Source organism: Phascolarctos cinereus, unplaced genomic scaffold (genome assembly GCF_003287225.1).
Source record: "Phascolarctos cinereus isolate Bilbo 61053 unplaced genomic scaffold, phaCin_HiC Scaffold_4;HRSCAF=312, whole genome shotgun sequence".
Taxonomy (NCBI): domain Eukaryota; kingdom Metazoa; phylum Chordata; class Mammalia; order Diprotodontia; family Phascolarctidae; genus Phascolarctos; species Phascolarctos cinereus.
This window is the reverse complement of record NW_027555847.1, coordinates 681667271-681693888: the sequence shown is the minus strand read 5'-3', so window position 1 is coordinate 681693888 and position 26618 is coordinate 681667271. Positions and strand designations below refer to the sequence as shown.

The following is a 26618-nucleotide window of genomic DNA, read 5'->3' as shown; positions in this document are numbered from 1 at the left end:
ATGAATCAAATAGAAGCCAGTGAATCAGTGAGGCAACAAGAAATATTAAAACAAAGTCAAAAGCCAAAAAAAAATTAAATCTGAGTTATCTCATAGTGAAAACAACTGACCTGGAAAACAGATTGAGAAGAAAAAATTTAAGAATCAGTGGGCTACGTGAATTCCATGGCCAAAAAAGACCTAATATTTGAAGAAGTCTTGAAAGAGAACTGCATGGATCTTTTAGAACCAGGGGTTAGAGTAGGAATAGAAAAAAAAAATCTAACTCTTGAAAGAAGCTCTAAAATGAAAACTCCCAGGGATATCATCACCAAAATCCAGTGTTTCCAGGTAAAAGAAAAAATACTTCAAGCAGCAAGAAAGAAACAATTCAATCACTAAGGCATCAAAACAAGGATTAAGCATGACTTAGTACCCAGCAGTGTAAAGGAGCAGAGAGCATGGACTTTAGTATTCCAGAAGAGAAAGGCTATATATGGGCTTATAGCTAAGAATAACTTACCTAGCAAAACTGAGGAAGGGGGAAGAAATGGATTTGTAATGAAATAGGATTTTCAAGCATTCTTGATGAAAAGACCAGAGCTGTGCAGAAACTATGAAGTTTGATCACAGCAAGGAAGAGACACGTTAAAAGTTAAACATGAATAAACGAAACAAAGATAAACTGCTTACATTTAAATATGAAGAAATGTGTTTCTTCTGAACCCTAACATCTGAGGTCATAGAGGAAGTCCAATTGGACAAGACTTGGCGGTGGTTCTGTTATGTCTTGATGATCTTAAGAGAATAATGGAAAAGGGGAACCAAATACATGATGATGGGGGAGGGGAGGGAGGAAGCAAAAACATAATCAGGGTGTGCAAGTAGACATCTGTACAAATTATGAGGAGCAGTTGGGGTTGGTGCTGACACTTGAATCTCACTCTGATCTGAACTGGTCAGAAAAAGGAAGAATACACACACACACACACACACACACACACACACACACTTGAGTACAGAAATATACTTCACTCAGCAGAGAAATAGGGAAAAGGAAGAAGGGGCAGAAGGAGTTTAGAGAGAGGGTAAGTTAAGGATCAGTCTTAAGGAAAATAAGGGTATGCAAAAATAATTTTAGCTCTTTTTGAAGTGACAAAGAATGGGAATATGAGGGGATGCTCAAATATTGGGGAATAGGTTAATATGGTATATAAATGTGATAGAGTATTATTGTGCTGAACTCTTTATCAGCATAATGACCAACCAGGATTCCAGAGGACTAATGAGGAAACATGCTGCCCACCTTCTGATAAGAGAGGTGAAGGGCTTAATGCAGAATGAGAAATTCTTTTTGGACATAGCCAACGTAGAAGTTTGTTTTGATTGGCTATACATGTTTGTGATGGGTTTTGTTTTCCTTGTGTTTTCAGTGGGGATGAGAGAGTGAGCAGGTAGATTTTGGTTAATTAAAACAAAATGTTTTTCGAAAAGGGATAATTGGTAACTTTGGAGAGATCATTTTTATTTGAATACTGATTTAGAAACCACATTGAAGAGAGCTAAAAAGAGAATGAGAGGAAAAACATGGAGGCACCAATTCTAGGTGACTTTTTTCAGAAATTTAGCTGCAAAAAGGAGAAGGCAACTGATGATTCCTCCCTTTCCTGAGGGCTCACCGTATTAAGGTTGAACTTGACCCTACATTCTTGAAGAAGGCTTTGCTATTGCAAAAAAGAGCTCTGACTGGTGCTGCCAAGCCAGAAGGGCTTTGAATATGGAATGGTGTCTGCTTTTGTGCCTACTAAGTGTGAAGGGGCTCATCACTAGAGAATTGGCTACAGGGTGATAAAATTTTTGACCATAGCAATTCATAAAACTGTCTACCAAGCTTGAGGGGTCAGGGTAGGGGTATAACAGGGAAGGGATTGTGATCTATATCAGTTGGGAGAGTACTTACTGAAATCATTTCTCCTTTAGGTAAGTACACATGACCATGTCAGGTTGTTCATGTCTTAAGGCTATTAATGAAGAATAGGTTGAATAATATAAAAATGTTTCCTTATATTTATATAGGATTCTTAAAAGTTCAGCTAGTGTAGGAATTTAGTCAGTTAGTCAACAAACATTTATTAAGCCCTTACTGTGGATAAGGCACTGTGCCTTACATACAGGCAAAAATGTGGTCCCTACCCCAAAGGAATTCGTATTCTAATGAGGAAGACAACATGCAAGCGACTAGGTACATACAAGCTGTATATAGTGTAGATAGGAGGTGATCTCAGAGAGGAGGCACTTAACAGCTGAGAGGACTAGGAAAGGCCAATTGCAGAAGGTGGGATTTGAGCTGAGTCTTGAAGGAAGCCAGAGAAGCAAGGAGGCAGAGGTGAGGAGTGAGTGCATTCTAGGCTTGGAGAATGTCTATTAAAAGGCATAGAGTCAGGAAATGTTGTATTTAAGGAACCATAAGAAGGCATATGTTGCTAGATTGTAAAGCATGTAGCTGAGAATAAAATGTAGGAAGAGTAGAAATATAGGAAGGGGCCAGGTTGTGATGGGCTTTAATAGCCAAACAGGATTTTATATTTGATTCTGGAGGTTATAATAGGGAGCCACTAGAGTTTATTGAATTGGGGAGTGACATGGTCAGACTTGCCCAAGAAGATCAATTTGGCAGCTCAGTGATGAATTAGAGTGGAGAGAGACTTGAAGTAGGGAGACCAACCAGAAGGCTATTTCAGTAGTCTAGGTATGAGGTGATGGGGGGCCTGCTTTAGGGTGACCATTGTATGAGTGGAGATAAGGATTCTAAGCCTATTTTGTGTCATGGACCTTTTTGGCATTCTAGTGAAACCTGTGGACCTCTTCTCAGAATAATGTTTTCAGGTGTATAAACTAAAATGCATAGGATTACAAAGGAAACCAGTAATTTTGAAATAAAGATGTTATTTTTTTTTCCTATTCAAGTTCATGGATCCCCTGAAATCTCTCCATGGAACTTTGGGGTCTACGGAGCGCAGGTTAAGAACCCCTGATCTTAGTCCAGCCCTTTTCATTTTGTAGAGGAAGAAGCTGAGAGCCAAAATTTAAACCTGGGTCCTCTGACTACAAATCCAGTGCCTTTTCTACTATATGGTGATATCTTCTTACTTTCTCATCCTGTTTCCCCAAAATGAAAACAGAAATGGGCCCTGTAGGGAAATAGTGATGGTGATTAACAGTACTTTAGGATTACAGGGCACTTCCCTCAGGACAACCCTTTGAGGTAGGTAGCGTAAGCCTTGTTATCACTATTTTATTTTTGAGGAAACTGAGGTTCATAAGGTAACTTGCTTAAGTGTAACCAGGGTCACACAGCTAGTAATTGTTCATGTGGTGATTTGAAGCCAAGTCTTCTTAATTTAGAGTCCAGTGCTTTTCCCACTGTACCATTCTATTCATTTAATTTCTTGTGAATTATAACAGATGATTTAGATAATTCCAATTCAAGGTGGCTTAGTGGATAGAGCTCTGGACCTGGAGACTGGAAGATCTGAGTTCACATCTAACCTCAGACACTTAACTAGCTGTGTGACCCTGGGCAAGTCACTTAACCCTCTGTTTGCCTTAATCTACTGAGAGAAGGAAATGCCAAAGCACTCCAGTATCTTTGCCAAGAAAACCCCATGGACAGCATTGGTGTGATATGGTCCATGGGGTCATGAGGAGTCAGATACAATTGAACAACATCAACAACTTAAAATAAAATTAAGTAAAATATTTTTAAAATGCCATTTCTGGTAAAGATTATCTGTGTCAGACTTTAGAAGAAAATATGCGTTGGCAGCTGGTGAAAAGTCTGGGATGAAGAGTCGGTCAGTTCTGGGCTCTTTAGCCCTGCAGACAGTAATCTCACTATGAGATTAGAGTTAGGATTTTGCTAAGCCTAGAACCTTAGGGTTCATAAGATCATAGATTTTGAGTTGGAAGGGACCTTAGAGATCATTTAATCCAGTGCTTTCATTTTATAGAAGGAAACTAGGACAGTGTGGTCATACAACTAAACAGGTAAAGTTGGAGTATAGATCTTCCAACGCTATTCTTCTTGTGGTACTGCCAGTTTATACAGTGTGTGCCTCACCAATAGCTTTGTGAGGTAGGCAGTTAAATGATTATCATTTCTCTTCTTACACATGAGCAATCAGAGACATTGGATGACTTACTTATGGCCACACAACTAGTGCCAGAACCAGTAGGGACCTGGACCCCTGCCTTCTGACTCTAAGTTTGGTAGTCTTTCCACTGCAGTGAGGCATAAGTTCTCTCAAGTCTAACTCTGAATTTGTCGAGTGCACGAGAGATGAACATCTACTCCTGTTCAGCCCTTGAAAGCTGCCCTTCTTGGTGCTTCCTGGTGGTCATCTGTTCTGCTTGTCCAGTTCAACCTGCTCTGCTGCATAAGGGGTGGTTGTGGTTTCGTAGATCATTAGTTATAAAGGACTTTAGAGGCTGTCTACTTACCTCCATGTTCTGCAGATGAAGAAACCAAGGCTTAGGGAGCGTGACCCAAGATCACCCAAGTTGTAAGTGTCAGGGCAAAATCTGAAACCAGGTCCTCTGACTCCAGAGTCAGCATTCTTTGTACTTTGATTCAGTAAGATCTAGGTTCACATCTCAATGTTTGCATTTACTAATTTGTGATGAAGGGTAAGTCACAACCTCTCTGAACCTCAGTGTCCTTATTTTTAAATTGGTTATACTAATTGCCTATGGTACCTAGCCTCCAATCCTGTACATAAAGTGCTTTACAAACTTTAAAGTGCTATATTAATTTCATTTAAAGCTAGAAGAGGACTTCAAGGTTATCTAATCTATATCTCTTCTCCCTTTTACAGGTGAGGAAACTGAGACCCAGAGAGGTCAAGTAGTGGTCAGTAGTCATTTTGCCAGGGGCTAGTAATGCAAATGCCAGGTGAAAAGTCTTTGTCCTCCATGAGTTTACAGTCCAGTGGGGGGAGACAACATCTACATATGTGGGAATATACAAACTATAATGTGCTTTTTCAGGGAATGCAGTTAAAAGCTGGGGGTGGGAGGAATCAGAAGAGGCCTCATATAGAAGGTGGCAATTGAGTTGGACCTTGAAGGAAACTAGGGCTTCTAGGCACAAAGGACAGGCAATAAAAAGGCAGGAAGTAATGTTCTGGGTATGCAGGACATCCAGAAGGCCAGTTTGCCTGGACCATAATGTACACGGAGGGGAGCAGTGTGCAGAAGTCTAGAAAATTTGGTTGGGTTCAGACTGGGAAGGGTTTTAAATACTGAACAACATATATTTATATATTATCCTGTAGGATAGGTTACTGAATATGGTTGTTACTGGTCAGATTTGTACTTTAGGAAAATCAGTTTGGCAGCTGTGTGCAGGATGGATTGAAATGAGGAGAAACTTGAGGCAATGAGACTAATTAGGAGGAGGTTACCTTAGTCTAGGACCCAGGGCTTCTTAAACTTTTTTCCACTCAGCCCCTTTAGCACTTTTAAAAATTTTTTTGAGGCAATTAAGGTTAAGTGACTTGCCCAGAGTCGCGCAGCTAATGAGTATTATGTGTCTGAGGCTGGATTTGAACTCAGGTCCTCCTGACTCCAGGGCCAGTGCTCTATCCACTGTGCCGCCTAGCTGCCCCCCCCTTCAGTACTTCTTAAACTGTGGGTCGTGAGTCTTGACCCACAGTTTAAGAAGTACTGGAGGTGAAAAGTGCTGAGGGCTTGAAATAGAAGGGTGGTTGTGTAAGTGTAGAAAAGGAGAAAGCCATGAGAGATAATGTAGATTGTAGACAGGAATAACCAAATTTGGCAACTGAGTGCATATGTTGGAGGAGTAGGAGTGAGGAGTCAAGAACTGCAAACTTTGTCTGACACCAAATCCTAACTCTTTCCTCCATCAGTTATTGTTATTTCGAGGTCTAACTTTAGTCCAGACTTCTTCTAGAAGCCTGTTACCAGTTGTTATATAGGATTTACACACATACACCCTCCCACCTCCATGGGACATGGAAATAATGGAAATAGCCTTAGTGAATCAAACCAGACTTTATAATGGTATTTGTTCAAATATTCTTTATCTTCAGACCCTGAGCAAAGCCTGAAATTGAGGGACTTAACAAATGCCTGATGGGTTAAATAGAATTTCTTGAACCAGATGGAACTTTAATCACATTATATCACTAAGTAATATTTGGTCTAGATTCCAAATAATCACTTTGTAAATGGATATCTGGAAGATGATTTCTTTGCAACATCACTAGTGAAATTAATTTTGCTTGCATTTTACTCAAGCTGTGGAAGTAGTCAGCATATACTCGTTAAGCCTAATATTGGGGAACTTTTTTATGACATGCCCATTTACTTTGACACGGTTTTATTCCCAAATGACCTTTAGAACAGTCCTTGATAATCTTCCAAATATTCCTTTACTGAGTTCTGTTGAAAGACTTGTGGGAGAATTGGTTCATTTCTTCCTGTTTTTTTCAGAGCTGAAATGTGTTTGTTGGAAACATTGCAGTTTAGACAATATCAGCCTTTCTTTCTGTAGCACTAACAGTGACATCTTTGGCTAAGAGGTGGATCTGATGAGCTCCACAGCTGGGGCTATTTTAATTAGCTGGGAGCTTCTTCAGGATTTCTTCTCATTCTGAATCAGTTTCCAGCACATTCTTTCATAGTGGTTCTCCAAAATATTAGAAATTCTTTTGTTATAATCTTCACTGGAGCTTTTTGTAAAGTAATTTCCTAGGTAGGAAAATAATTTACATTTCTGTTAATTAAATGTTTGAACTGAGGTTTCCTAATTATTACTGCCTGTTAGTGAGAGAGAATGTGTTTGAATTTTGCAAGTCTGTGTGTATTACATAGTCTGTATCCTGGCATGGACCTACTCTTAGTATTATAATGGAATGATATCTTCCAGCAAGGCCAAGGATCTGAGAGAAATTAGTGATGCTCACAGTAAAGCTCTGAACAGGTCCTCTTTGTGAGTAAGGGCATTATTAATATTGACTTTATTTTTCGGAGGAAGAATTCTAGCTTGTGCTTTCTCTTTTGTGTCATATAAAGTATTTTGTCATGGTGAGGTACTCCTTTGGGGAACTCCCTCAAACAACCAACCATCTGTGATTTAGTAGAAGTCCTAGGAAATTGCCTTGGGCACATAGCGGTTAAGTGACTTGCTCAGGTTCTCTTACCTGTTAAGTCAGAGGAAGCATTTGAACCCAGATCTTCATAACTAAGCCCTGCACAGTGTCTACTATGCCAAACTTCCTCTCTTATGCCTTATCACTATGCCCAAGAGAACAGTTTATTCTTTTAGAATTTTTGCATATTTCCTTAAGTGATCTGTGGTAGTTAGGGGGCTCAATGGATAGAATACTAGCCCTGGAGTTGGGAAGACCTGAGATCAAATCCACATTCAGGCATATGTTAGCGATGGGACCCTGGGCAAGTCACTTCACCTGTGTTTGCCTTAGTTTTCCTCGACTGTGAAATGGGGATAGTAACAGTACCTACCCTCCCTCAGTTGTTGTGCGGCTCAAATGAGGTAATTGTAAAGCCCTTTGCATTGTGCCTGGCACATAGTAGGTATTCTATAAGTGCCCTGTTATTATTATCATTATTACTCATCTATTAGTACCATCGTCTAGGGGAAAGAACACTTAGTTCTGGGTCTGAAGACCTGGGTTTGATTGAAGCTTTTTAGCTTTTACCACAGTTTGCTGTATGACCTTGGGAAAGTTACTTTCCCTTTCTAGGTTGTTTTTTGTCTTTTTCCTTTTCGGACATAGGAATAGGAGAGTTTGGATATGTGGTTTCATTAGAGTGAGGACCTCTTTGTGATGAAATCCCCCTACCAAAACAGACTAGCCGTTTTTATGTAATTTAGAATCTTAGAAAGTTGCTTGGAGAATTGAGAAGTTAAAGGACTTGCCCAGCTAGCATGTGTCAGGCAGAACTGGTACTTAGGTCTTCCTTATTGGAGCGTGCTTCTCTCTCCACTACACATCCCTGCCTGTCCTCAGCTGATAACTGCTAAAGTAAGGAGATTGCACCTGACGATCTCTAAGGACTTTCAGATCTCACAGCCTAGGAGTCTTAAATTAGATCGCTAAATCCATTGTCCTTTTCCAAGTTCTCAGGTTCTTGAACTCTGTAGCATTTGACCATATACTCTTCTTAGATACTTCTCTTCCTTGGTGTTTCATATACTGTTTTCTACTGCTTCTCTTCCTTCTTTGTCTGACTACTGTTTCTTAGTCTCATTGCTGGATCATCCTCTGTCTTCTCCTGTCCCCAACCATGGGCTTACTTGAGAGTTTAGTTCTGAGCCCTTATGGTGATCTTGTCTCATCATTCCCTGTGGGTTCAGTTATCACTATGAAGATTTCTTCCAAAACTACATAACCAGTCCTAATCTCTCTACTGAGTTCTGCTGAATATCTGCACCTGGATCCCCATAGACATTTCAAACTCAATATGAATAAAATGGAACTCATTCTCTTTCCTAAAACCCATTTCTCTTCCCAACTTCTCTATTTCTGTCATAAGGCATCACCGTTCTTCCGGTTTCTCAGATTCATAGCTTCAGAGTTATATTAAACTCATCCGCCTTTCTCACTCCTCATATTCACTTAATTGCCAAGTCTTGGCGGTTCTCTCTACAATTCTCTCTCTCCACAACATCACTCACACCCATTCCCTTCTCTCTACTCACCCACACGAACATTACCCTAGTTCAGGTCCTTAATTACTCTCTTGCCTGGACTATTTTAATAGCCTTCTAATTGGTCTCCCTGCATACTATTGCCGAAATAGTTTTCCTAAAGCACAGGTCTGATCATGTCACTTCCTTGCCCAGGAAGCATTAGTGGCTTCTTGTGGCCTCTAGGATAAAATGCAGTCTCTTCTATTTGGTATTTAAAGTCCTTAACAATCTGAGTCCAAGGAAGGCAGTAGGACAGAATCATTAGATAAAGAGAAATTAGAGAAAGGGGATGATTGAGGACTCAATCCACTAGAGAAGACAGGGGGCATAGGATTAAGGGTAAAGCAGTTGTGAAGAGAAAGGCTTCCTCTGAATCAGAGACTGGAATAGAGGAGGAACAAGTAAGGGATGATAACTAAATATTGTAAGGTTGTAGAGAATGGGATAAGACAGAGCTCCTTGCAGGTGACCTCTGTTTTCTCAGTAAAGCATGAGGCAAAGTCTGATAGAAGGAAAACTTGAATCAACAAATGAGCATTTATTTAGCATTCACTCTGTTCCAAGTACTGTGCTAGGTGCTGGGCCTGTAAGTATAGATATGAGATAGTCACTGTGCTCAAAGAGCACATTCTATTTCATAGTAATTAGAGCTATTCAGACACGAAATGAGCTGTTTTAGGGAATGGTGGGACCCCCTCATTGGAGATTCTCAGGCGGAGGCCAGATGATAATTTCTCAGCTTTATGGCAGTCTTCTCATTAACCACAGGAATCCATTTAAGCCAGAGGTATTGATGGACACTTGGCCAGATTCTAAAACTATCATCCTCAGACTTTAAGAGCAGAATAACAGTGACAAACAACCTAGATCCCTGTACCAAGACCTACTAAATTTATTTGAAGAATCTCCAAAATTGTCAAAAACTCATCAGGTTATCAAATACATCATTGATATGTCATCAAATGGAAGCCTGCAGTAACAAAGTTTATCATCTGGCCCAAACACAGTAATAAACATTATAGATGAAAAATCAGTCTAGGTCAAAATGACAAACCATAGAATTTATTTGATTTCTAAAACACTAAATAGATTTGCACCCTCCCAACTAATTGTGAATGAGTCAGATATTTAACATGTGCTCCGAAGCACATCACCCATATCTCGTTAATAAGCAGGCTCTGGAGTTTCAGGAGGAAGGAGAGGTTCACTGAGCCTTGCATTCAACATTTCCCTGCCTATAGCCTGCTAGGGCTAGATACAGCCCTGGTCTTCTGGGTCCTCATGGACCAGACAGGCAAGTTGTGGATGATAGATAGGCTTTCTGCCCAAGTACTGGGGAAAGGCTTGATCTCTTATGTCATCTACTTCCATATCCAGACTCAGGACAAACTTGGCTCCTTCCTGGGTTTCCAAATTAAGAGGAACAAGAAATCTGCACAGAAATATATAAACCAGAGCATGCAGCGGAAGTTCCCAGCCTGGTGCCAGAGACAGTGGAGCCCTGGTGGCTCTGGAGCTCTGCTGAGTGGGGAATCTGGAAGCACCTGTAATGGACTGGGCTGTCACTGTAGGATACCAAACTTACTAGGACATGGCAAGTTCCTTATATAAATTGTAATGTAACAACACGATGATTGGCTCTAGGTGGGTAGTTAGGTAGACATCAGTCTGACTCCAATCTCTTTCTAAGCTGATTTCATATTACTCTCCGTAAGGGTATTCTGCATTCTAGCTAAACACTACTTGCTATTCCTCATATATGATATTCTATCCCTATGTTTTTTTACTTTGCATTGGTTATCCCCTATCCCTGGAATGGCTCATCTTCCTTCTTGGAAGCTCTTACTCCATTAAAGGGGCCTTTCCTTTCTTCTCCAGTTGTCAGTCTCCCCAATTAACTCTGAATTTAATTTGTAAATGTTTTATATTTACCCATCTGAGTGCATGTTGTTTTCCCTCTGAGTGTGAATTTCTTGCCTGCTATGTGGTAGGTACTTAGTAAGTAAAAGTTTTCTGAATGATTGCTTGAAGGGAGTGCTTATTTTCATTTTTCTTCTTGTATCTTGAATGCCTTAGACACTACCTTGTACCTAACTAGGTACTTAATAAACTTGCTGAATTGTTTAGTCTAAATTGTCTTAAGTCACACTTTTGTCAGGGTCAGGAAGAAAGAGGTCCTGAGATTTCTGTCCTAGTGAATCTCTGAAGTGCTTTAATGAATAGATGGGAATAATTTCTAATCAGTGTGCATTACTTATTTGCTGAGCCTAAGTATTTATTGAGAGATTGAATAGATTGGATGGAATAGATGGAGAAGATGAAATATATTTCTTGACTGGTGTTTTGACTGAAAAAATGGTAGTACCATAAAGAGGAATGGGGAATGCCAGTCACTTTTTGCCAGGCTGGAAGTAGGGAAGGAGGGGAAGGAACAGGTTGAATTGGTTATGACCCAGCACATACTTAAGTGAAGATGGCCTGAAGGTATTTTGTGATGGACTTCTTTGGTTCACAGACAAATTATGGCCTTAAAACAATTCAAGGGTCAGGTTTGGCCACCTCTTGACAGCTGCCCCAGAGTACGAATGAAGGCCCAGTGTCATATTTTTTCTTTTTTTAAAAAGTTTTTGTTTTTTAAAATTCAGTTTTATTTTGTTTTCAGTTCTACACCCTCTTCCTCCTTCTACTCATTCACTTGCCCATTAAGAAGGCAAGATATTTCTTCTTTTTTCCTTTTTTTTTTTTTTTTGCTAGGCAGTGGGGTTAAGTGACTTGCCCAGAGTCACACAGCTAGTAAGAGTCAGGTGTCTGAGGCTGGATTTGAACTCGGGTCCTCCTGACTCCAGGGCCAGTGCTCTATCCACTGCGCCACCTAGCTGCCTCTTATTTCTTCTTTTTTCTAATAGTTATCTCCTATTATTCTTCCTCTCTTCCTTTCCTCTAGGGGTATGAATCTATGCCTTCATTAAATAAACTAGGTCTTTGGAAGAATATAAAGAAATAGAACATAGGGTTTTTGCTCTTGAGGAGCTTATTCTTTAGTTTATTAAGCACTGTCTGTGTTCAAGACACTGCTGAGGTTTAAGATGAATAGAATAGTAATCTAATAAGATAGATATGACTGAGACACAAATAACTGCATTACAAATTGCAATGTGTTGAGTATTCTTTAAAGAATTGAAATAGAAACTCTCTTCTACTTGAGATGAAGGGAGACTGCTTCATGAAGAAGATAGTACCTGAGTTAGACATTCAAGAATGCTCAGAATTGCCCAGAAAGGATGGGGAAAGTTGGTGGGGGAGGGGACAAGGATGAGAGATGGACAAATGTGTAACTCAGACATAAAGTGGCATGAGCAAAGATATGGGGGCAGAGGAGGGCAGGATGAGTTTAGGGAGCAGATTTTCCATTGTTGGGATATAAAGTTCATGAAAGGGCTTGAAAGGTAAGTCAGAGCCAGATTGTTGAGGTCTGTGGATGCTAGGCATTTTAAAAAAATAATATTTTATTCTTTTCCCCAATTCTGTGTTAAAACAATTCTTAACTTTTGTTTTTAAGTTTTGAGTTCCAAATTCTATTCCCCCCCCCAGATGGCAATCAATCTGATACAGGTTATACACGTACAATTGTAAAACATTTCCATATTAGTCATTTCATATGAGAAGACTTGAGAAAGAAAGAAAAATAGTATGCTTTAGCCAGTATTCAGACAATATTAGTCCTTTGTTAGGAGTTGGGGAGCATGTTTCATCATGCGTCCTTGGGATCGTTGTATTGCTGAGAATAGTTTTCATTCACAATTCTCCATTTTACAGTATTGCTATTACAGTGTACAGCGTTCTGGTTCTGCTCCCTTTACATCAGTTCATGTAAGTCTTTCCAGGTTTTTCTGAAATCATCCTGCTTATTACTTCTTATAGCACAATAATATTCCATTACAATCATATACAGCAGCTTGTTTAAGCATTCCCTAATTGATGGCCATCCTCTCTACTTCCAATTTTTAGCCACTTGGTTGCTTGGATTAAAAAAGTTTGGATTTTATTCAGTAGACGTGAGGCGTCTCAGTCCTCATTTTTCTTACACTTTCTGCATTTGACATTGTTAATCACTCCATCTTCCTGGGCATTCTGTTATTGTTGAGTTTTTGTGACACTGCTTTGTTCTGGTACTCTTCTTTTGTGTCTGGCCTTAGTCTCCCTTGCTGCATCATCATTTTCTCCTGTTCCCTAATGATGGACATCCTCTAAAGCTCTGTTCAGTCCCTCTTCTTTCTCTACCTCACCCCTCTATGGTGATCTCATCAACCTTTATAAGTTTACTTTATAATCTCTAGGCAGATGACTCTCAGATTTATGTGTCTAGCCCTAATGTCCCCTTAGCTTTAATCCTACATCACTAACTGCTTATTGAGGAACTGCAACTGAACTTCCTCTAGGAATTTCAAAGTTATCATGTCCAAAACAGAAATTATTATCTTATCCTGAAAACCTACCCCTGTTCCTAACTTCCCTGTTTCTGTTGAGGACTCTCAAATAGGCAGCCTGAGAATCATCTTCAACTTTTGCGTCTGCATCATCCTCTATATCTAATCACAATGATCAAATCTTTTCAATTCTAGGCTCGCATTTCCCATATCATCCCCTTCTTTCCACTTACATTGTTGCCACCTTAATTGAAGTCTTTATCACTTCTCTCCTAGGCCACTACAGTAGCCTCCTAATTGGTCTTTTTGCCTCCAATCTCTCCCCTCTAATCCATCCTTGACATAGCTGCCAAATTGATCTCCTGAGATCCTGTCCTTTCCCTGCTCAAGAAACTTCAGTGGATAAAATGCATATCACAGTTTGGCTCTAGCCCATTTTCCAGAGTGATTTCACATTCTTCTGTATATGCAGTCTATATTCTAGCCCAGCTGGTTTTAGCATACCCTTTCTTGCCCCTCTGCCTTTGTGCAGCCTGTCCCCCCTGACCTCTACCTCTCAGGATCTTTAGCTCAGTGCCTTCCCTTACATTAAGCTTTTGCTGTTCTTCCCAGTTTCTCCCCCCACCCTCCACTACTCCCACAAGAATTTGTTTTATTTACTTTGTGTATTTGTTGTGTTTACTGTACATGCTGTTTCTCCCAAATAGGATGTAAGTTCCTTAAGAGCAGGGAATGTAGGTCTTTGTCTTTCCAGGGCCTAGTACATAGTAGGGTGCTTGATAAATGCTGAATGAATTTGACACTTCATCATCCTGGTCACCACCAGCCTTTGGACAGTTCAGCTTCTCAGGGCCTTTCCTAAAATGTGATTTCCAGAATTAAATACTATTCTCCAAATGTAGACTAATCAGGACTGAGAACAGAAGAACTGTCATGTGGACAGTATATCTCTCTTAAAGTAGTCTAAGCCCTTGATGTATCAGCTTTTTTGCTGCCATAACATAGTATGGCCTTATACTTATTTTGTAGTTTAGCAGCTAAAACCCCCGTATCTTTTTTAAACAAACTGCTATCTAGCAATTCCTCTGCCACTTGTGAAGTTGATATTTTTGAACCCAGTACAAAACTTTACATTTTTTCAAAATGTCATCTTCTTGGATTTTGGCACATCATTGTCACCTATCAAGGTCTTACTCCATCTTGACTATAAATATGCCATCTATATATTTATCAAAGCAATTGATTAAGAGTATTAAACAGCACAAGGGCTTTCCATTAAATACTACTTGAGACGCCTCTACCTCTTTCTAAATTGACTTTCTACACAACTAAAATCCCAGGTCTTTCTCAGCATGAGTTTTTGTCAGAGTGAGTCTCTACCATTCTATACTTTTATGCTTGATTTTCTTTTTTATGTAAATGAGTGGCTTTATTTTTATTCATGTTCAATTTCTTCTTTTTAGTTTTCACAATTCCATTCAGCCTATATTTCCAGGCTGATTTTACATTATTTCCCCTTGTGGATTCTTCTGTATGGTTTTGTTATGATTATGGTTTCAGCCTATTGAAGTACTTGAAATCCCAGTTCTGTCATTCAGTGTGTATTAAGCTATCCTTTTAAATCAATCTAAAATAGGATGGGTAGGGGCAGCTAGGTGGTGCGATAAATAGAGCATTGGCCCTGGAGTCAGGAGGACCTGAGTTCAAATTCGGCCTCAGACACTTGGCATTTACTAGCTGTGTGACCTTGGGCAAATCACATAACCCCCTTGCCTAGCAAAACAACAACAACAACAACAACAACAACACACACACACAGATTAAATAAGTAAATAAAGAGAATTGGGCTGATAACATTCAGACTCCTTAGGTTTACTTACCTTCCTTCCCATCAGGGTTGAGTGATTTGCCCAATGTCACACAGCTATTAAGTATCTGAGTCTGGATTTGAACTCAGGTCCTCCTGACTCCAGGGCTGGTCCTCTATCCACTAAGCCTCCTAGCTGCCCCTCTTAGATTACTTTTGATTGGGAAGAATGTAAAAATATGTGCAGCCAACTGACAAAACAAGTAGAGTCCATTGATTTTAGGAACAGTTTCGTCATTCAAGATTGGTGCATCTTCACACAGACTTCTGAGAATGAAGGGAGAGAAGAACTTCTTGCCAGAAATGTTACAATTGAGTATAATGATTATCCTCTGGAAGGATAGTACAGGGGTATGTGTGATAGATAAGATTTGGGGCTGCGTACATGGCAATATGACTTCTTTTATAAATATTATCTAGCTACTGACATTTTTAGCCTGAGGCAACAACAGCAATTTGGAGAAGAGGAAAAAATAGGGAAAGTTCTCAAGAGATGTTCCATATTTCTTCTCAGAATGCTTGGTGTTGGAAGGGTTTTTAAATTTCATGGAGGATCTCTCTTAGAAGGGAGTGTTGGATTTATGGTTTTGAATGTTTCTAAGTGAAAATGTACAAGTTAATGTACTACGATGTGAATACATGGAACTTATTTAACTTTTTTTTTTCTTTGCAGATATTTTATAAAATGTCTAATGGTTATGAAGATCACATGGCTGAAGATTGCAGGGATGATATCGGTAGAACGAATTTAATTGTCAACTACCTCCCTCAGAACATGACACAGGATGAATTACGAAGTTTGTTTAGCAGTATTGGTGAAGTTGAATCTGCAAAACTTATTCGTGATAAAGTAGCAGGTAAAAAATTAGGCATTTTTGTGAAAAAAATATTTGTATTAGTCATACTAAGCAGTTCCCATTAGAGAGATTTTGAATGGCTTCCTTGTATATACTTTCCATTCTGCCTCCGTGTACAAAGTAGGCTCATTGCTGAATGTTGGTTATAAAGTGAAATCATTTTAATAGCAAATTCTATTTCCAATTGACTTCTGTTAAATCATTGGGAAATTGACAAACTCATGTAATCCTGCATAAAGAAAGAGTGTGGAATGTGGAGCAAAAATAAGGGTATCAGAATTTTAAAAGGGTTTCTCAAGCTATAAGGAGGGAGAAAATGGATAAAACAAGGATGCCAGGGTCAGACAAGGAATAGATGAGTAGAGAAGACTACAATTTCTAAGATATATCTTGCTTCCTTCTCTGTTCTTTTGGAAGAAAGTTCATATGGGAAGTTTTAGTGTCCTCTGTGAGTTGAGAAAATGACAGCACCCTGAACATGGTTACTTTGGGTGATTTCTAGTCCCAGATTCAAGCCCCAGAGCAAACTGGAAATATGCACATATTCCTAGGAAGGTTGTGGCTGGTGGGAAACCAGGGGTATATTAAACATAGACTGAAAACATTGGATCTGTTGGTTTACTGATGGATTCCCCCTTGAATATAGGGCCATCTTTTGAAAAGAAAAAAAAGTCATACACTGAAAAGAAGTGTTCCCTACCAATGCCCTCTTTTGGAAGCAGAGTGCTTGGTTTATCAGTAGAGGTGAATCTGCAGAACTTAGAATAAAGCAACAAATAAAATTTAGGCATTTTTGTAAAATGTCAATGTGTCTGTAGGAGCTTAGAACTTTAGACTTTCTTTAGCTAAGGAAGAGAGTATTTGCCTTCCTTCTTCCACTTTACTTGCTCTATGACCAATGCAAGTCCTAATTCGGTTACAAAGGCTTGGAAACCGTATTATTCTCATGTCCTTCCTCCCTTCCCTGGCTGCTTTCATGCTTCATAGAGCCATCTCTGCAGCTGTGAGCAACATCTCTAAGGTCTTTTGTCTTTAGGTAGAAAGTAAAGCCCAGGTTTTGAGGAAAAGCATAAAATTCTTTGTGATAGGGAGAGCTCTTGGATGTTCCCTTATAACACTCATCCCTTGAAGTCCTTTACAGCCTTGAGAGTGTGGCAAGGAGGAGCAATAGAAGAGAGACTCAGGTAGTGAAATAGATAGTAACTTGGAATATACAAGTGGGAAGACTCTTACCTTGGGGCACGAGTTTACAAAGGTGCCTGGCCCAGGCTTACCAGTCTTATATATGGATCACAGGACTGTAGATTTAAAGCTGGAAGGAGGGATCTTATAGGTTAAGTTAAACCCTCTCATTTTAGAGTTGAGGAGACCTCTCTGGGCCTTGGTTAAGTGACTTGTTAGTTACGTCTCTAGTAAATCTAATCAAAAGGGTTTTAACATGACTTCTTACGTGTAATGGGTATCCTATTTCTTTCCTTCTCAGTGGGTGGGGGAGGAGTGGAAGGAGGGAGATAATTTGGAACTGAAAATAAAAATTCTTTTAAAAAAACCAAGGCTTTAAAATAAAAAAGGATGAGGAAAGAAGAAAATTGCCTATGGATGTTCCCTGAGCTGAATACTGCAGAGAGTAGCCACAACAAAAGAAAAAGGAAGAGACACCCAGAACTTCATAGGAGAAGAAAAAAATCTAAGAAAGAAGTAAGTCATCAGATCCCTAGCCTCGTATATTTCCTCACTAATGCCCCAAATTTTGGCAACAAGTATGAAAACCAGTGGTCCTGGTTTGGAGAGGCAAATTTAACTTCATGAATATCACTGAGACTTAGTGGGGTGAGATATATAACTGTATTATGGCTCTGGCTGGGTCAAATTGAATAGCTTCATATGAGCTATTTGAGCCTGACCACAGTGGAGATTTCCAAGCTTGTATTGTTTCTGATCAGCCGCTGCTGGACGTACTGCACACTGACCCCAGCACAGTGATGTGTTTTGTTCACAAAGGACAGTAATCAACCAACCCATTAAGTAGCTTATTCAGAAGAAACCGGATAGGTAAAAAGGATAGGTGCAATACTATTTTATACTAAAAAGGTATGTTCATATGAGGAAATCCAGGAACTGGAGGGGGAAATCATGGTAGACAACATTTGGTTGAATAATAGAATAGAAGCAGAAGCATTCTACACTGAAGCGTATCCTACAGACTATCTGGACAAAGAAGGGAAAAGGTAGTTTGGGAAACAGATCTGAATCCTGGCACGGAGACATCATGAGGTATGATTGGTGTTTCCTTTACCTCGTTGTCTCCTAAAGCATTCTTTGCCAAAAGTGGAACAGCCTGTAGCTTCTTGCTCTGCCTTGGTGATAATTGATGTATTCTGCCCACCTCTCCCGTTAGACTGGGAGCTCCTCGAGGGCAGGGACGATCTTTTGCTTTTCTTTGTCTCTCCAGTGCTTAGCATAGTGCCTGACATAGTAGGTGCTTGATAAATATTTACTGACATATTCACATAATTTCATCCTTCACAAAGCTGAGGAATCAACGAGGGGAGAATTGTTTCTGGATCCAGTTCCTAGTAACAGAGAAGACCTGGTGGCTGGGATTAGAAATGGTGGGGACTTTGCCTGAAAGTGATGGCTCCCTCCTAAAGTTGGTGGTAGAAAAGAAGAAGGAAGTTGAGTATTACCTGACATATGTCTTAGATTTGGGGAAATCAGATCTCAAGATTCAAAGACATGCCAGGCAGGATCCCATGGCATTTCTCATTCTACAGGGAAAGCCAGTCCCAGAGTAATGGGAAACTCCTAAAGATCCAAAGGGAAGACACAGATTACATTGAGGGAAAATGGAAGTCATCTAAAGGGGGTGATGTGGATGGATGCACAGGGATATCACCAGCACACTTTGGTTTTTAAAATATGTGTAGGGGCAGCTAGGTGGCGCAGTGGAGAAAACACCGGCCCTGAAGTCGGGAGGACCTGAGTTCAAATCCATCCTCAGACACTTAACACTTACTAACAGTGTGACCTTGGGCAAGTCACTTAATCCCAGTTGCCTCACTTTAAAAAAAAATGTGTAAAAAGAATGGAAGCAAGATCAAGAATCAGAGGGTGGCTGTGAGTTTTGGATAGTCCCGTAGTAATATCAGGAGTACTGCATGGGAAAGTAAGCTGAGACCAGAGAAGCCACCTGAGGAAGCTGTATTGGAGAAAGAAGTAGCTCCCTGGCTGAGGGTGATTGGGATAGTGCCCAACAGAAAGTCCAAGCTGTGCACTTAGTGTTTTATTTCTGTTTTCTCTTGTATGGAGAATGTTCTTTGTAATGAGAATGAAAGACTCCAACTGGCTAACCAAGGGGTGAAGCCTAAGATAATTGAAGAGATAGTAAGAGTGCTTCTGGCTGCCCTGAGTGAATTCTAGTCACTTGACCCAGATGAATCACATCCTTGGGTACTGGAAGAACTGGCCATTGTGATTGTTAAGTGAAAGATCCTGGAGAATAGGAGAGAGAAGGCAGAACTGGAGAAGGGAAGAGAACACAGTCTGCAAAGTCTGGCAACTGAGGTTGACTTTTATTTTTGGGATAATTCTAGCATGGAGCATTAAAGAGATGAATGGTGAATGTGCAGAAAAGGAAGTGATGATTACAAAGAAGCAGCATAGGTTTATGGAGAACAAGTCATGCCAGGCTAGCTTTATGGCCTTTTTGATAGGGTTACTAAACTGATAAATCAAGGGAATGTTTTGGTTAAATCTAGTTTAAATTTCATTGTCAATCTAGTTAACCTAGATTTTAGCTACACCATCTTTGTGGGGAAAGATGAAGAGATACAGAGTAGACAGCACAATGAGACAGATTCAGAATGTATTGAATGGCTGGACTCTGAATAGTCATTAATGGTTCCATATCTGCTCAGCAAGAGGTCTTCAGGGGAGTGCTACCAGGATCTGTACTGGGCCCTGCACTGTTGAACATTTGTGTCAGTGACCTGGATAAAGGTACAAATGACATAATTATCAGATATTCAGGTGACAGAAAGCTTGGCTGGATTAGCCAACATCTGGGATAACAAAGTCAGAATCCAGAAAAACTTAATTGGCTAGAACATTGGGCTTAATCGAATTCAACGACGTTCAGGAAGGATAAATGTACAGTCTTACACTTGAGCTAAAAAAGCCAAACTTCATAAAAATAAAATGGGAGTCACAGTAGTTTGTCTGAAAAAGAGCTGGGGGTTTTAGTGGATCGCACTATGAGTTAGCTGTATGGTGTAGCAGTCAGAAAAGCTAATGGACACAATCTTGAGCCACAGAAGAGAGGCGCGGCTTCTAGTCAGGTCCCTTCCCACCCTAAATTTGTAATCTTACGAAGAGCAGGGTGGTGGTCCCTCGGTCTTCTGCCCTGGTCACACTACGTCTGGGTATCGTGTTCCATTTGGGGTGGTACATTTGTCACTGAGAAGCGTCTAGGGGAGGACAAGACAGCCAGGGCGGAGGAGTGATTTGTGTCCATCACACATGAAGTTCTGTTGAAGGAACCCAGAAGACTGGACTTTGTGGACATGAGACCTAGGGATCAATTTAGCCCCTGAAAACAACCAATAACAGGGAGCACAAGTCGCAAATATCCAAATTTAGGCTTGATATCAGGAAAAACTGGCTAACAGTTAGAGCTATTGAAAAGTAGAATGGGCTTCAGAAGGGGCCACAGGATTGTGCTCTGTAGCTGGAACAGACTTTAGGCCATCTGGTCCAACTCTTTGCGGTGAGGCAGTTGGGGTTAAGTGACTTGCCCAGCGTCACAAAACTAGTAAGTTTCAAGTATCTGAGGCCAGATTTGAACTCAGGTTCTTTTGATTCCAAGGCCGGAGCTCCATCTACTGTGCCACCTAGCTGCCCCACTTTGCATTTATAGTTGAAGAAACAGGCCCATGAAGGTCAAGTGACTTGCTCAGGGTCACATGGGTAATAAGTGACAGAGGTTAGATTTGAATCCAGCTCCTCTGACTTGCTTTTGGCCATTGTTTCTGTTGCTTCTGGGAACACTAGGAAGTTTTGAGCCGTGTCTGTTGGTTGGGCAAGCGGAGCCTCAGGGGAATGAGAAGAATGTGGCCTGAATATATAGCAAAAAACCCCAACAACCCCAAAACTGAATGTAGGCTTAGTTCTAGTTGTGTTTACATTTATGTGTTTCTTTAAATATCGGCCTAAATGTCGTTATCATTCAGTCGTTTTCAGTCCTGTCTGACTCTTGTTACTCCATTAGGGATTTTCTCGGCAAAGATAATGGAGTGGTTTGCCAGTTCCTTCTCCGGCTCATTTTACAGATGGGGAAACTGAGGCAAACAGGGTGAAGTGACTTGCCCAGGGTCACCCAGCTACTAAGCCAGATTTGAAGTCAGGAGGAGGAGTCTTCTAACTCCAAGCCCGGCACTCTTATCCACTGCACCGCCTAGCCGCCGTGAGAGGCCTTATTTAAATAATAGTTGTCGTAATGACATTTTGCTAGCATGTCTTTTCAAGCAGCTTGTGCATATTGGGTACTAGTGTATTTGAGTTCTGCTGCCCATTTCTCCCAGTGCTCTGGTTTATTTGTGGCTTAGAATAGAGCAGATTGGTTCCTGCCTCTAGATAACTTGGGCTTGATGACTCTATGAAATTTAACATTTACTGTAAGAAGAAAGTGTCAGAAGTCTGTGTTTCTCTCCTGTTCCAACAGGCCAGCCCCTACCGAGCACATTGAAGTTGCTATCTCAGAGTTCATAGGAGGGAAATTTTAGTGTGCTGAATTTGTTCTTTACTTTTCTCACGTATCAGCCGGTATATTTTAGTAGAGAATTTTCAGTTCTTGCTCATCTTAACGAATGTTATAGCTTTATATTGCTGGCATTACCTAGACTCGGTGAATTCATTCGTTCCAGTTTACGAAGGAATATGAGCATGAAGCGCACATAACGTGTGGCCTTGGTGAGCTCAGTCTCACAAAGAAATGATTCTAAGGATTTGTTCAGAACCATTGAAAGCAACAAGAGGCTTACCATGTAAACATAAGCTGCATTTAATTTTTTTAAAGGGTGTGATGTCAGTGAGCTTGACTCAGTTCACTAAACCAAAAGCAATTTGGACATCATACTCCCTAGTACTTAGTAGGTATGCTCTTACTCAGCATGTAGAGAATATGCTCGGTGAAGAGGAAAAATTCTGAGGATCTGATGATTAAAATTCCTTAGGGTCCCCATACACCAGAGCCAGAGGGCTCTATCCCAAAGATAGGGTGTGTGATTTGAGGCTTTGCACAGAAAGATGTGATTTAAGATGTCTGATTGTACCAAAGTAGCCAATAGGATTCATTTTATTTAACAGTGTTTAGATGTGTTCTGTTTTTTCCTACCTAAGCTTCATTCTTCTTTGCTATAACCTTAATATATATTGTTCACAACTTCAGCTTTAAAATTCACAAATGACTTTTCTTAACAACAACTTTCTGATGTAGATAGTAGAAATATTATTACCCACATTTTATAGATGAAGAAGGCTCAGAAGGGTTAACTGCCATGCCCAAAGTCACATAAGATTTTAAGCTAGGATTCAACTCCTGACTCCAAGTCTAGCTATACCACACATGTTCTAGAAAATGTAATTAATACATTTGAAAGCTGTTTTTCATGTTGATAGTTTTAAGATTAATTTTTAGTCATATAAAAATTTAATGGTGCTTTATCAAAGTAATTAAAACATAAATCTGTGAAGTTGTAAGGAGGTAGAACACCTCCAAAAATATGGGAGCACCTTTTGCTACGCTTTTAGATTAGCTGCTTTTCCCTAAAACAAAACTTTGAGGGAGAAGAACACTCATAATACCTTTATATTCTGGATATTGTGCTTTGGGGAAATATACGTGTGTGTGTATGTACACACACATATTATTTATATACGCATACATATATGCACATACATGTATATATACATACACACACGCACATAGGCTTATTTTAAAGGACATATATATTTTAGTTCCCCTTCACTCGGGTTAAGCTGAGCTATAACCATGGACTCTTTAATTTGTAAAATGTGGTTGTTGATATAGGTGATCTGTAATAGCACCCCTCGTGCTAGTACTCTGTGATGCCACTACTTATTCCAGATACATAAGCACATACATGTTTTTATATGTGTGTGTATCTGTGTGTTTGTATATATGCACATTTATGCATGCGTGTATATACATCTCCATATATACCATTTATATATATATGTATATGCACACACACACACACATACACACAAACACCTAATATTTTACTATTATAAAAATAACTTGGCCTAGTGTGGTACTATTCACTAGGGGCCTTCTCTTTGCAGCTAACTCCCCTTAACTCCACTCTCCCCCCACCCCCAATCTATAGAATACTATGCAGTACAATGTAAGTATCTTATTGTTAGAATTATTATTACGAAATAGCAAACCATAAAAGTTGTGTCCTGGTCAGGCCTTGACGCACAGCTCAATAAAAGTCGTAAACAGGGGAGCCTTGAACATATCCCGCATCTCAGTGATCTGAACCATCTTTTGGTTCACAATGATGCTACTACACAGATTTCTCTACGTCGTCATCAAGGTACTTGGTTTTGTGCCGTAGCTCCAGAGCAGAAATGTCTCTTGGACTCTTTTGGCAGTCTGGGTAAATTGTGAACTCCCTCGCAGAATGTTTTTAAATAATTGAAGGAAAATGATAAGTTTTACTTAGAGATTAGTGAAAAGAAAATTGGGCTCACTTGAAGTGAGAAGGAGGAAATGCTGCAGCTTCACGACCCAAAGGGAAGCACCAACAACAGTGACTTGGGCCATTGACAGGACATTAGCAGATGTTTACTAAGCACCTACAATTCAAAAACTGTGCACACACAGCCAGTGCAATCTTAGTTTTGTAGAATTTGGTACGTCCATGTGCTCCTGTGTCTGTGTCTAGGGAGAGAGCTGGGGGAGAAAAGAAGATACGGAAGGCCACGGCTGCCCTCTCCCTCCTGAACTGTTCTGTGCTGTTTTCATTGGCTGTGCAAAAAAGAATTCAAAGCTGCCCAAACCCACACAAAGAGTCTATCAGATGTCTGAAATGGTATTTGAAACATGTACACAGGAGCTGCTTAGAGCACACTGGCTCACTGTCACTGCTGCTGTGCTTTCCTCTGGCCAGGCAGCATCTGCACAGTCCTTATTTCCTGTTTGTCTGCCTTCCCTGATCTGAAGCCAAGCCTTTTGGCTGCTTAGCTATATAAGTTATAAGCTAAATTTTAAATAAAAATTCAGGTTGATCTGTATACTAGAGTTGGCTTACACTTCATAATATTAGGTAGAAGAAATGTCTTTTGGATTATAAGTCCTATGGAGGAAGTATGGTTCTGTGAAATGGAAAGTATGCCTTTGAATCCTCTCTCTGCCACTGAGTTAGTGCCTGTGTCACCTGGGGAGAGTCCCTTCTTGTCTTGGGACTTCAGCTTCCTTCTCTACAAAATAAGGGCTTTAAATAAGATCGTTTCTGAGCTCACCATTCCAGCTCTAAATCTGTAATACTGCTTACTTAAAAAAAATTTTGTGAAAAAAAAGTTTCCAACTTTTTGTTTGCAAAAACTGAGTATTGCTTTGTCCCATAGTGTGGTGTTAATAGTATTGGACTGGGCTGTGTGATTCTGGGCAAGTCACTTAACCCCATGATCTGCACTTAAGTTGTCAGTTTGTACATGTGTATGTAATTTACCTCACAGAGATTATTTCTCCTTACTAGGTTGTGTTTGATCACGTCTGTTTGTGGAGGTGACTGAGAAGCAGAATTAGGAGACTACTCCCTCCTACCCCTCTGTACTTGAACTAGAGACCTGGTATTAATTTCCCCCCCACCACCACCCCTTTTATTTTTCTTAGAGGAACTCCCCACCCATACTTTGAGGCTCTTTCAACTCTCTTTCCTCCAGCCCTCCTTTAGGCCTTTGTGAACAAATAAAACAATCACTGAAGAATTTAGCTTACTGCTCCCTGAGTTTTCTTCCCTCTCCTACTCCCTCCTCCTTCTTACCTCAGCCAGTCCTCCTTGCCCCTTTTTGCTACAGTTTTTATTCTCTCAGACACCTCTGGAGGAATGCAGAGGACATATCCAGGCCTATCCATCCCTTCACAGGAGTGTTTCTAGGCCAATTTCCATTTCTGCTACTGCCCATATACAATTTTTTCTTTTGGAGGGAGGGAGGGTAGGCAATGGGGTTAAGTGAGTTGCCGAGGTTCATACCGCTCGTGTCAAGTGTCTGAGGCTGGATTTGAACTCAGGTCCTCGTGACTCCAGGGCTGGTGCTGTAGCTACTGTGCCACTTAGTTGCCACCTCCCCCCCTCCCCCATCCTATTAATTTGGAGAAGGATGATGTTCTTCTAGTTCTACCTGCCCTCAAAACAAAGGCTTTGGTGGACAGGGAGCTCTTCTTTCACAGATTTCCCCTCTAATGTGAAGACTGCTGAGGAGATTTCCCTTTGCCTTAATGACTAATCTTTATTATGCAAAACTTGGCTTTCTTTTCATGCTTGCGATGTGAGGAAGGGACCTTTATGGTGTGGCCAACTATCCTGTACTCTTTATCTCCCCTCCACCCCTACCCTACCAATGATTGGGTGTAGAAACACCCAATCCTTTTCACTTACCTAAGTCCCACAGTTATGTGGCTGGACTTTCTGTGGAGTCCTTTGGCTTTAGGCTTCTGCCTGTGAGTGCTATCCACAGTGGCTCTCGAGTCTCCCGGGGAATTCAGATTCTGCCAGGAGTCATAGCTCCTTATCCTAGGCAAAACTGGCTGAAAGAGGAATTTGGTGGAAGACTCCTTCTAAAAGGTTACTTTATACGTTATGCCTTCTTCCTGGAGGGGAACCTAACCTGACTGTAGAACTGTCTGTGATGGTTTTCTCATAAAATGTTTCTACTTGAGTACCATTGTGTTATTTTCTCTGCTTTGGTGATCCGTTGGATCTGAGGTACCAATGGTGGAATTTCCTGGGACACAGACAAATCAGCCATGGATTTGGCCTTGAAGAGGAAAGGCGAGTTCTCAGCATCAGAGTTGGGGGTTGGGGGAGGTATATGCCTAGAATCCATACATCCATACCTGTAATTATAACAGCTTATTGTGTCTCAGGCCAAGCTTCAACGGAAACTTCCTTTTTCTCTGGCAGAAAATCTTTCCCCTCTCTTCCTGCCCACCATTCCCCCTCATGCAGAGAAAGGCAATTGAGATCCCTAATCCTGCAGAAACAGTCTACTTTTCACTCATTTGAGGGATCCTTCTGTTGTTGTCACCATGAGCAAGAGGAGAGGAATAGCCCCCTCTCTCACTGCTGTGGCATAGGGGATAGCAGTAGAGGAGATTCTCCACTAGAGACTGGGATTGTAGTAGAATGAGAGATGTCCTTGGCATTTTGAACTCTAAGCTGGAAACTGGGATCCATTTTCCCATAGGAAAAGAAGAAAAAGGAAAACTGAACTTTACACTGGCTATCTTGCAGGCCTGGAAGGCATTCTCTTCTTACCTCCCCCTCAGTCCTATTCTTTCTTTAAAGATGCAGTTCAAGTGCCATCTTCTGCATGAAGCCTATCCTGATCCTCCCAGTTACTAGTGTTCTACCTCTCAAACTGCATTGTACTTACCTACTTTGTCTATGCTTGTATTTCTTCAGTTTTTGTTTAAGTTGTATGTGTATTTGTCTTTCCCATTA

General features: G+C 40.5%; 1 protein-coding gene across 4 annotated transcripts in view; it reads left to right on the top strand.

Moving 5' to 3' along the window:
* The window catches only part of ELAVL1 (ELAV like RNA binding protein 1), a 73486-nt gene that overhangs the window by 13390 nt on the left and 33478 nt on the right, over positions 1-26618 (top strand). For all 4 annotated transcript variants that reach the window (XM_020978131.2, XM_020978128.2, XM_020978129.2 and 1 more), the window contains one exon: positions 15684-15867. In XM_020978131.2, the coding sequence (XP_020833790.1) occupies positions 15696-15867 (172 nt within the window). In that variant the 5' untranslated portion in view covers positions 15684-15695. The remainder of the gene's footprint in view (positions 1-15683; positions 15868-26618) is intronic.